The sequence below is a fragment of the Rana temporaria genome, chromosome 7, assembly GCF_905171775.1.
Source record: "Rana temporaria chromosome 7, aRanTem1.1, whole genome shotgun sequence".
Classification (NCBI taxonomy): Eukaryota; Metazoa; Chordata; class Amphibia; order Anura; family Ranidae; genus Rana; species Rana temporaria.
The window spans coordinates 70,257,487-70,270,159 of NC_053495.1; the positions used below are offsets into that span (position 1 = coordinate 70,257,487).

Sequence of the window (12,673 nt, forward strand, 5' to 3'; positions counted from 1 at the left end):
GCTGGTTCCTCTGCAATAGCCTGATGATTTTGAAGTAAAAAACTGTTACTCCCCAGGGTTTTCCTGATGGCAAGACAGATTTCGGCTATGCATCCTGTACCCCCAGCCACTGGTCTTGGGACAGCCCATTTATAGTTCTCACCAGCAAGCAGGGACTTGTTCTTCTGTCCCTGCTTGCTGTAGTGGGCAAGGGAGTCTAACAGAGCCCCGGGCTGTAGCACCCATGGTGGTGTCCTGCTTCTGCACCCCACACCCCTGCTCCCTGACAGCACTCACCATCCACCAGTCATCTGTCAGTGCTGCACGGGGATCAATAGAATAGCCAGCGGATGGCCCAGAGCGGGGATTTCCCGCTGTGACAGATCTTGTAGGTGAAATGCAGGTCGCCGTAAATTCCTGTCTTCTGTAATAGAAAGTACACTGATCCGATGCCATTCCAGGAGGCAGGACTTTACGGTGACCGGCGTTTCACCTACAAGATCTGTCACAGTGGGAGATCCCCGCTCTGTGTCATCCGACTGGCTCCATTTTGCCGATCCGGAGTTCTGCTTTAAAAAGGCCCTCTGAAAAAACAGCCTCTCAGCCTTTTTTCAGTCAAGGCACCCTTTAAAATTACAGACAGACAGTCTCAAGACACCCCATTCTAAAATGTAAAAAACTATTCTAATAGTTTTACATTATGCGGCAGCATCGAGCCACATAGGACACCCAACATTAGAGGTGATATATTCTGCCAAAGAAAATACACTTTTGCACACTAGTACCAACTAGTATTCCAGGTATTTCTCCTCTACCTCAGATTCGCTCTATCACTCAGCCAATGTGACCCCAGTGTTAACGGAGAAGGGCAGGGGAATGTCAAACAAGGATGCTGTGCAGGCGATCAACACCATTCTTATTAACGCTGATAACATCACTGGTTGTTAGGCCACCAGTGGGTGGTAGGTTGAAATGGTGCACAATAAAAACCTATGGCTTTGTGTAACTAAAAGGCAGGCTTGATCCACTAGTGGCTTGTATACAGACAGTCCCAAGGCACCCCTGAAGAAACCTGAAGGCACCCTGGTTGACAAAACTAGTGCAAAATATGACACTGTTGGTTTAATATATCTAGTAGCAATTCTCAAGGTGCTCATCAGATATTTTGTTTTAAAAAAACAAACAAAAAAAAAAAAAAAAAACACACACACACACACACACTTTTGGCGACCAGCGCACGATGATATACGTCTGGCATGGCTGCACAAATGAGCGTACAGGTGCTTTCTAGGGCTGTCGAATATAATCGATGCAGCGATGCATCGCGATTCGACCCCCGGCGATTCTGCATCGATGCGGTTGCTTTAAATAATCGATGCATGTTGATGACGTCAGCGTCGCGTCCGCCGTGCATAGCCGAGTCGGAAAAAAAAGTTTTTTGGCGCCTTCTTTCCCGCCTCCCGCTGACGTGACGACAGTGACACCCCCCTCCCCCTGTGTCGCACGCGTGAGTCGACTCGTGAGGAGGACTGGAGAGGAGATGGACGTGCATGCAGCAGCACTGAGCACAGCGGACCCGTCCTCGTACCCCCAAGAGCGCTCAGAGTGCACAAAAGAAAAAAACAGGCTGTCTTGCAGGGGGACAGAGGAGGAGGAGGAGACCGCAGGACTGGAGTGAAGGAGACGAGTGAGACCCGAGCTAGGCCGCAGCCACCGCCTGACAGTGCCACACACTCAGACACAGTGAGCAGCAGTGGCAGGCAGCACATGCCACATGGGAGCACAAACTGGCTGTCTGAGAGCCGAGGAGACCTTACCTGGCTCACAAGACTGGAGTGGGCTCACTGGGCTGGAGAGTGACCCGAGCTAGGCCGCAATCGCCAGTGCCACACAGACAACAGCAGCACGCAGTCACTGCAGCAGCACACAGTAAGTTAGTAAGTTACCCTTCTGCATTTTTTTGGGGGATTTTTATTATTTTTGGGGGGGAGATGATCTGCTTCTGCACAATTGCACACTGTCTGACTGTCTGGCATATCTTTGTATTACTGTGATACATGTGATCAGTGATCACTCACTAAGACCTCTAACTTAGTTTACAGCATTGCAAAAAGCTGCAAGTCAAATACACTATGTGTATTGAATACACTACAGTCAGTGGCAGCTTTTTGCAATGCTGTAAAGTTAGAGGTCTTAGTGAGTGATCACTGATCACATCATTTACAAAGATATGCCAGACAACACTGTCTGCAACTGTGCAATACTGCTGTTCTTGGGATTGTCATGTGGTTTAAAGCACAACTATTTAACAATATAACATTGCCTGCCTGCCTGTTTGGTTACTTAAAAAATAAAACATTTTGACTGTTCTTTGTTCTGTCCCATACATCTTGAACTGGGTATTTTACAATTTTTAATTTTACCCCCCTTTTCACTTTCCAGTTTCGTGATGCAATCAATTAATCAATTGCTATCTTTTTTTTTAGGAGAGGGAGACCAGCCCATCCGTTACCCGGCTCGCAGGACAGGGAGCTAGGCCGCAGCTGCCAGTGCCACACACTCCGAGTCCCTTCATCATCACAGGCAGCAGGAGAGGAGACCCGCAGGTGCCACGTGCCAGCCAGACTCTGCCAGTCACCTTGTTGTGACAGGTAGGTGACCAATGCCATCACTCAGATACACCACTCACAGAGACTGCAGCTGCTCACTGCCTGTTACCGTACCTAAAAAAAAAAATTGTCACCTCACCTGTCCGTTTTTCCTCACTCCTCAGGCTCAGTCCAGTCCACCACAGGCAGGAGGAGAATCGCTCCACCACCAGCAGCCAGCAGTGCCACCAGCACCACCGTCGTCGTTATCATCATTAATCAGGTAGGAAAACTAATAAACATCATATTTCACATTATATTAAATAACTATGTCATGAAAGATTTAATGAGTTTAAGTGACAATCACCAGACCATACCATTGCCATTTAATTAATTATGGTTACGTTTATGACTGTAGGTCTGCAGTGCTGGTGCTGGACTGGTCTAGGTCTATATATCTCCATCTCTAATCCATTGAAATGAATGTTCTGTCCTGACCATTTGTCCACTTGTCCAGTGTGACTGTCTTGTCTTAGTGATGAATGATGATTGTTTGATCACAACTTTGATACTTTTTGATTTATGGTTTTGCTCATCACTGCCCCAGCCCCACACATGCTGCAGCTGCACTGCAAGGCAAGTGCATTGTGTGTGGGGCAGTAATGATGAGCAAAACCAAAAAGCATCATATTACATACAAACAAGGTAAGTATGAACTTGTGAATTGTGAATCAATCACCAAGACAAGACATTCAAATGATGCATAAAACCAGAATTAATGAAATGGGTGGCACTGGCATTATGTCATTGGGGGGGGGGGGGGGGGTTGGCGGGACATGTTGTTGTTGTGTTGTAGCAGCCAGTTTGTGATCTCAAATAATGCCAGTGTACCAGATTGGAGAAGGAGAGAGAGTGCGATATAACATGACCGGCTGTCGCTGACTCTCTGAGACTGTGACCATTGCAATGCCAATGCATTGACCAATGACCATGACCACCAGTTGAGTTGACCAACCACCGGCTGCAGACGAGATGAGGGGCCAGGGCGCATTTTTTCATTTACACATGATGAATAATGATAGTTGACACTTGACAGCGACTGCGACTAACTGCGTGTGTGGGGGGTAGAATAATAAATGAGGATTTTACATATCATACAATTACATACATACTAGAAAGAAACGTGTTACTTTTTCTGTTGATCTCGTGGCAGGCTTTAGGCTTAGTCACTCAAATTTATTTATTTTTTTTTAAACTGACAGAGTTTGACAACATCATCGTCACGTCAAGACTTGTGTCATCCCTACTCACAAATTCACATAGATGCCTGGCATGCATTGCATTTGCTAGTAAATAAAAATGTCAGAAGTAGAACAAAAGGAACGAGAGATAAAAAATGCACCTAGCTTTTTAAAAGCAAACATCTGGGAACATTTTGGCTTTTATGAAAAAAGTGGGAAGCACGAATTGGACAAGTCATACGCTGTGTGTAAAATCTGTCACACAAAAATTAAATATCTAGGGAATACTACTAATCTGAGAAACCACGTCAGCCGTTTTCACCCAGAAATGCTAAAACCTACCACCACCACCACCAAGGAAATGAACCCAGATCAGCCAAGAATTGATGCAATGTTACAGTCAACTTTGCCGCCCAACTCTGAAAAGGTAAAGAGAATAACAAAAGCTGTGGCAGCTTTCATAGCGAAGGACCTGCGCCCTTACTCTGTTGTGGAAAACAGTGGGTTTCGCTACCTTTTGAAGACGATAGAGCCGCGTTACAAGATCCCGTCACAAAGTCACTTTACAGAAAACGTCATACCTGCACTCTACCACGAAACCAAAGCTAAGATAATTGCATCAATGAGACAAGCAAGTCGAGTCGCAATAACGTGTGATTCCTGGACTTCAGTCACGACAGAGTCTTATGTTACAATAACAGCACATTACGTTAGTAAGGACTGGCAGATTTTGTCGCATGTACTGCAAACGAGAGCCATTTAGGAGTCTCACACGGGTGCTCATCTGGCAGAGCTACTTTCTCATGTTGTGGAAGAATGGCAGCTGTCCGATAAATCTGTAGTGCTTGTGACCGACAACGCGTCAAACATGATAGTTGCAGCTCAAGTTGGAAAATTCCCCCATGTGAAATGCTTCGCCCATACACTGAATCTTGCATCCCAGCGAGCGTTGAAAGTGGCCACTCTCTCTAGGCTTCTTGGCAGAGTACGTCGGATATCCACATTCTTTCACCGCAGCACTAGAGCAAGCCACTGTCTAAAAGAGAAACAGAAATGTCTTGGCCTGAAGAATCATAAGCGGATAACTGATGTGGCAACAAGATGGAACAGTGCATACGACATGGTCGAGAGGTTCTTGGAACAACCTGCAGTCTGTGCCACCTTGCTGTCTCCAGAAGTCAGAAGAGGAGAGTCCGATCTCTGCACTCTAAACTAAACAGATGTGTCAAATGCAGAGGACGCCAATGAAGGATGCAACCATGCTGATGTCAGAAGAGCGCAATCCAACAGTTTCTCTCATTGCCCCTATAAATGCACAACTTCTCCAGAGCATGACAGACACGATGGGAGACACACCCATGATCCATGAGATCAAGAATTCTATTAGAACAGATCTCCAGAAGAGGTACAGCAGTGAGGCCGAGAAGAAGATCCTTCATACAGCCTCTGCACTGGATCCTCGCTTTAAGGGACTGCCTTTCATCCTCACAGATGAAGAAAGATTGGAGATATTTAAAGGAGTCACTGAGGAAGCTGCATCCTTGGAGGTAATTAAATTAATTTGAAGAATTCCATCATGTTTCTTCTTGAAACGACAGTAGCACTACCACGCTTTTGAATCTGATGCAGTGCGGGAACTGTACTGTCCGTTTCCTGTGCTTTTTCATCACCCCATCAGAATCAAAGGCATTGACATTTGTGTTTTTACTTATTGTTTTTTTTCCGTTTCTTTTTTGTTCAAACACAGATTACATCAGATGAGAGTGAGAGGACACAAGAGGATCATCAAGTGCCTAGAAGAAAACGAACTCTGGAAGAAGAGGACAGTTCACCCATCGAAGACAACCATTCTCCACCATCTCCTCCCAAAAAGGCCAGATCGCTGCTCGTGAGTTTGCTGGGACAGTCTTTCACTGACACTGAAGGTACAATAGAATCCAAAAAGACCCCCTATGCCAAGGCTGAAGAGGAAATGGAAAACTATTGTAAAGCCCCACCTCTGCCTCTCACTGAGGACCCTTTGAACTGGTGGCGTGAGCATGAGGTCATATTTCCCCTCCTTTCTCGGCTGTCAAAGCAATACTTGTGTATCCCAGGTACAAGCGTGTCTGCAGAGCGGGTTTTCTCCACTGCAGGAGATGTGGTAACTGCAAAAAGAAGCGCCCTCAAACCAGACCATGTAGATCAATTGGTGTTCTTACAGAAAAATCTACATGTTCCCAAATGCTGAGCAGTGTTTTTAATTTTATAGATTTTGTTTATAGCATTGTCTCTGCCACTGAAATTTTTTATTTCTCTGTCTCCCCTGCCAGACTCCCCTTTTCCCTTCCCCTCCCCTTTTCCCCCTTCCCCTTCCCTTTTCCCTTCCCCTTTCCCTCCCCTTTTCCCTCCGCTTTTCCCTTTCCCTCCCCTTTTCCCTTTCCCTCTCCCTCCCCTTTTCCCTTTCCCTCTCCCTCCCCTTTTTCCCCCTCTCTCCTCCTTCTTTCCTCCCTCTCTCCTCATTCTTTCCTTCCTCCCTCTCTCCTCATTCTTTCTTTCTTTCTTTCCTTCCTCCCTCTCTCCTCATTCTTTCCTTCCTCCCTCTCCCTCATTCTTTCCTTCCTCCCTCTCCCTTATTCTTTCCTTCCTCCCTCTCCCTCATTCCTTCTCCAAGAGAAGGAAAGAAGGGGAGAGAGAGAGAGAAGGAAAGGGGAGAGACTAGAGGAGGAAAGGAGGAGAACTTTTCCTCTCCTCCGGCTCCTAGTCCTACTAGTCCTTTCCTCAATTTTACCTCATTCTTTCTCTCCTTTCTCTTTCTTTCTCTATCTCTCTTTCCGTCTCCCTATCTCTCGTTCTGTCTCCCTCTCAGTCTCTCTATCTCTTTTTCCGTTTACCGCTCTCTGTGTCTGTCTCTGTGTCTGTCTCTGTGTCTCTGTGTCTGTCTGTCTGTGTCTGTGTCTCTGTCTGACTGTCTGTCTCTGTGAGTGTCTGTCTGTCTCTGTGAGTGTCTGTCTCTGTGTCTGTCTGTCTCTGTCTGTCTCTGTGTCTGTCTGTCTGTCTGTCTTTCTCCCCCCCTTTCCCTCCCCCTTTCCCCTTTCCCTCCCCCCCTTTCCCTTTTTCCTCCCCTTTCCCTTTTTCCTCCCCACCCCTCCCTCACGACGAGTTACTCCAACTCCATCCCTGTCATTGTCAACAAGACCAGTTACTTAACGGTTAACGCCAGTTATGCCACTCTCGTCCTCAACGGAACGCACTCAGTCACTGTGACTGACTGACTGGTGGGGTGCCGTCGTGGCACTGGCAGTCAGACTGGCAGTGACCGCCTGCAGGTGACTGGCAGTGGTCGACAGGTCGTGGCAATTGCAAACGATCAATGAATGTAACATTTTGTTATAATATGTATATTTGTAATTGTATAATATCATATATTCTAAGTTCACTGTGATGATTAATCAGAATATATGATATTATTCTAGCTTTTAGCAGCACTGGAGTGGAGAGGAGATGGAGAATGGTTTTCTATTATGCGACTGTCCGTCCGATCCATTTTGTATTTTTACACTGACGTGTTTTTTGGTGTTTTCCCAATGTGTCTGTCATGCTCTGTGAATTTCTGACTCTGTTTAGGGGTTTAACCTTCAACCAAAAGAATTCTGTATTTAATTCCAGACAACTGACGCCCGCCAAGCCACCAGAGGAAGGCAAATCCTTGAAAGAATAAATTGAAACTTAAAACCTGGAGTAAATCTTTATTGGATCACACGAACCAAAAAAAAACACACCTACCTGACCTCTTGTCTGTGGCTGTGCCACATTGCCCGCTTGTCTGTCTGACCTGCTGTGGCCTGCCCTTTACCAATCATTATTCAGTGTCATGTGTGTGTTTTCTTTTTATTTTTGGTATTCTGTGGTGACTGTTTGTGATCCCATAAAGATTTGTCCAAGGTTTTCAGATTCAGTTGCCAATTTTTTCGGTCAAGGATTTTCCAGCTTCCTCTAATGGTGGCGTGGCTTCAGTTGGTGTATGCGACTATGCGTGGTAGAGTGCAGGTAAAATTTTATGTTAAGTCACTGTGGGACGACAAGCTTTTCAATTTCTAGCACTGGGGAGAATGGTATTATTTTTTAAGATTGTGTCGGACACAATCTTCAAAAATGTGTCCATTCCATTGAATTTTCTAACTTGATGTACTGTCTATCTTTTGAATGTCAATTTTTAGGGGGGCTCAACTTAAAACCTCAGTCAAATATTCTAAAAGTGTATTTATTTGATTAAAGACAACTGACGCCCGTTAAGCCACCAGAGGAAGGCAAATCATTGAAAGAATAAATTGAAACTTAAAACCTGGAGTAAATCTTTATTGGATCACACAAATACACATTCACACAAACCAAAAAAACACACACCGACCTTCTGACATCATGTCTGACTATGGTGGCTGACTGGCTGTGCCACATTGCCCGTCCTGTGGCCTGCCCTTTACCATTATGATTCAGTGAGGAGGATGTGTGTTTATTTTTTTTCTGGTATTCTGTGGTGTGTGTTTGTGATCCCATAAAGATTTGTCCAAGGTTTTCAGATTCAGTTGAAAATTTATTCTGTCAAGGATTTTCCAGCTTCCTCTAATGGTGGCATGGCTTGGCTTCAGTTGATGTATCGTGGTAGAGTGCTCGCTGAGTGCTCAGTGCAGGTAACGTTTTCTGTAAAGTGACAACTCTGAGAGCTTATAGCACTGATCTAGACGTACTACCCATCTGGTGGTGGTGGTGGTGGTGGTGGTGGTGGTGGTGATCCTGCTGCCAAAACAATCACGGTGAACCAGGAAGTTCTGCAACACAGACAACTTGAACACACTGTGTGACAGACAGTTCCTGACTGGCAAACATCACAGTGAGTGAACCTATAACACAGTCACTGACTGTGTTATAGGTTCATTGACTCACTGTGATGTTTTACAGTCAGGAACTGAAGTGCTCCTTTTTTTGTAGGTACTGTTTAATATTATATAATATATAATATATATTATATGGTAAAACTATTGTAAAACTTATAAACTAACTGCACCACCAGCCAGGCCAGCACAACAGTTACAGAGACACTGACAGTACGGTTTTAAATAAATACTGTTGTCTGCTGCACTGTTTTGTTCATTCAGACTTTGCTATATGATATGCAGGGAACTTGGTATGATTTGTTTAAATAGCAGATACAAATAAATATTTTTGTGCAATTTCTGACTGATTGAATACATTTTTTGATGTAAAATTGAAAAACAAGGGGACTTGGGTAATAATCTTGATGCATCGCCGAATCGAATCGTGGACTTGATAATCGTAATCGCATCGAATCGTGAGACGAGTGAAGATGCGCAGCCCTAGTGCTTTCCCCTTCAAAGCGTGGCATAGTGGGCGAGCGCGTGGCCACCCCTTGCTTCGTGACTATGCCCGCGGGATCCGTGAACTGGATGTCTGCCGGTGTGTCCCGCAATCATGTCATGGAGCTGCAGAACAGGGAGATGCCTATGTAAACAAGGCATTTCCCTGTTCGGCCTAGCAACATGACAGATCTACTGCGCCCTGTCATGGGAAGGGAGTCTCTCTCTCATAGACTAGGAGAATCCTTCTCACATCTAAAACAAAAAAAAAACCACCCCTAAAAAAAAAAAAAAAAAAAAAAAAAATTTCCTTTCTTGGTCGCCCTGTGGCGAACTACAAAAGGTTGGCAGTACAGTTTCCTGAGATCTGTGGAATGTACTGGCTACCTTAGGCAAAAACCATGGATCGCTTCTCAAAACAACACAATCCTCAAAAATCATGAGGAACAGCTCCCTCACTGGAAAGGCCTGTAATTCGCTTACCCTACGAGCTGAGGTAATTGCTACCAAAAAAAATGTTTTTTAAAGTAAGTAACTTAACAGAAATATCCTCTAGGTGCTCAAAGGAAATTCTACCAGAGTTTGAAGCACCAGGGACAGGTCCCAAGTTGGACAACTTCTCACCACTACTGGCCTGGCCCTAGAAATTAATTTGAAAAAAAATCTAGCTATAGTGGGATTTTCCAGAAGAGAAAACTGGAGGAAAACACTGATAGCTGCCGCCTGTGCTTTGTTATTCAAGCATGTAGAGCCAATCATCTAGTAAAACTTATACATAAGTATAGCAAATATTCAAAAATAGTTATCGTGTACTAGAGCTGCACGAATAATTGCAAAAAGATTGCGATCTCGATTCACCCCCCCTCCCGTGAACTCTAGGCTGGATGACCCGCAATTTTCGGATCCAGCGTGGAGCTCAAATGGCGCCGATCGAGCGGTACCACTCGGGTGCGGCCATAGGAAATTCCCCGTCTTCGGCCTAGCTCCGGAGCGGCGGCCATCTTGGTACACCCGGCGGCGGCTGTCTCGTCAGGGAGTGACGTTTCATCACCGCTAGAGGTCGACCGATATATACGCGGATTGCAGCCGCGGTCACAGCATCAGGAAAGGCCGTGGCTTCGGCCTAGCTCCGGAGCCGCGGCCATCTTGGTACACCCAGCGTGGCGGCCCTCCTCTCGGTTTACACCCACAGAGGAGGAGGGGCCCGCGCTCGTGGGACACACACCGCTCTCTGGTGTCTGTACTACGGGGGGTGGTCTGTACTGAGGAGGGGGGGTGTCTATACTGGAGGGAGAGGGGGTCTGTACTGAGGGGGGGGGGGTGACATTTTTTTTGCACCAGTGTCACCTGTCAGTGCCAATTAGTGCCACTTGCCGTCCAGTGCCATCTGTCAATGCCAACAGTGCCACCATCCAGTGCCAATTAGTGCCACCTTCCATCCAGTGCCATCTGCCAATGGCACCTGCCAGTGCCATCTGCCAATGGCACCTGCCAGTGCCAATACCAGTGCCAATTAGTGCCACCTTCCATCCAGTGCCAACTAAAGCCATCAGTGCCACCTGCCAATGCCAACCAGTGCCATCTGCCAGTGCAAACTATTGCCATCCAGTGCCATTTAGTGCCACCTGCCAGTAAGTGCCAACCAGTGCCACCTGCCAGTGCCAGATTGTGCCATATGCCAGTGCCATCTGCCAATCAGTGCCACCTGCCAGTGTCAATAAGTGCCACCTGCCAATCAGTGCCGTCTGCTAGTACCATCTTTCAGTGCCATCCAGTGCAACCTGACAGTGCCAATAAGTGCCACCTGCCAATCAGTGCCTTCTGCTAGTGCCATCTTCCAGTGACAATTAGTGCCATCCAGTGCCACAAAAAAAAAAAAAAAAAAAAAAAAAAAAAAAAAAAAAAAATCGGCCTAAAATAATATCGGCCACAAAAATCGGCATCATATATCGGCCATCGGCCGCCCCGATTTCTAAATATCGGCATCAGCCAGAAAAAAACCCATATCGGTCAACCTATAGTCACCGCCATCTTGCTCCACCCCACACTCCTGCACAGTAAGGTTAGTGAGAAGGGGGCAAGCGGACATCTTGTTACACCCAACAGAGTTTTAGATTTCACAGTTATTTTTAAACACAAAACGGAGCTGACGGACTGTTTACATGTTACATTTTAAAAGCAGCAGCAAACCTTACATGCTTGCTAATGTGACAGAGCACCTCCGATTTTCACATTTAGTTAAATGTGAAAATCAATCAGAGCTGTTCTTTCACATTAGCAAGCATGTACGGTCAGCAGGTTTGCTGCGGCTTTTAAAATTTAACATGTTAACAGTCCGTCAGATTTACATATACTGTATTTAAACACATAAGCTCCATTTTGTGTTAAATAAATACATTTTTGAGAATCGTGATCCTCATTTTATGCAAAAAAAAATCGTGATCTTAATTTTATGCAAAAGAATCACGATTCTCATTTTTCCCCAGAATCGTGCAGCGCTATCATGTACAGTAAAAACATGTGAGCAAACAAACAGAGCACACAATAGAGATAGAAGACTTCAAAAGTAGAGCATCTTACAGCACAAGAATCCACTTGTCACATACAACCAAAAAGGCAAATCTAGGCAGCTGGCGATGATATATGAGAAACAGGAGAGAAATGGGAGCCTGCCAGCCCCCCGTCCACAGATGCTCCCAACGAGGATCCAAGACTCACTCCCAGAATGTACAGCGCCATCTGTGTATTACATTAAATAACAATAGTAAATAAAAATTGGGGAATTTCATGTAAAGAAAAAGACCTGCATATCTATATGATGATATGATATAGCATATAAAAAATGCCACATTTGGGCATATATGCAAAGACACCCACCTAAGTAGCGAATCATGAAGTGATCCAAAGAACTTGAAAGATCAAATGCTGGTTCATGTAGGATCAGAGGATAGGATAAACCTCAGGTCCAGGAAATGTGCCTGTATGAACAGCACGGATCAGTATGGTTATATCGTTTTAAAATGATGGCTACAGCTAAAAGGCAGGCATAGACATAACGTCTGATAACAAACCTGAAAGTGAGGGGAAAGAATGCACCACTCCTCTTGGGGCACATCCGTCGCTGCTGTGTGTGTCTAGCAGCTGACGGCATTTAAATATAGTTCCAGCAAGGCTTGCGCATGCGCCATAGTTGCAGGCGACGTAATGACGTTACCACAAGCACGAACTGATAGCGCACGTTGTCTAGTGTGTTTTTTTTCTTGACCCTCCCCCCCCCCCAGGTGGGGGAGGGGGGCAGGGATCTATGGGCCCCCTTATTAGGCCGATTCGGCCCCCCCTCCGCTGGCATAGTTGCCGGCGAGCTACCTCTTGGAGGGATTATACCGTCATCTGTTTGTCGTTTTAGGTCTAAGAGGGCGCCGAGGTGCCCACCATGCACTACTGTGAAGTTGCAAACAGTACAGTTGTATTGTCATTTTCTTTGTCTTGTATTTGTCTTTCAAAAAAAAAA

General features: G+C 45.6%; 2 protein-coding genes across 2 annotated transcripts in view; one reads left to right on the forward strand and one right to left on the reverse strand.

Annotated features, from left to right (window-relative positions):
• The window catches only part of ADSL (adenylosuccinate lyase), a 299,794-nt gene that overhangs the window by 262,467 nt on the left and 24,654 nt on the right, over positions 1-12,673 (reverse strand). The gene's annotated exons all lie outside the window — the stretch shown is intronic.
• Positions 4,554-6,115, forward strand: LOC120945418 (E3 SUMO-protein ligase ZBED1-like). Its single transcript, XM_040359576.1, has 2 exons — positions 4,554-5,355; positions 5,556-6,115. The coding sequence occupies exons 1-2, from the start codon at positions 5,029-5,031 to the stop codon at positions 6,036-6,038; spliced, it is 810 nt and encodes a 269-aa protein (XP_040215510.1). The 5' UTR covers positions 4,554-5,028; the 3' UTR covers positions 6,039-6,115.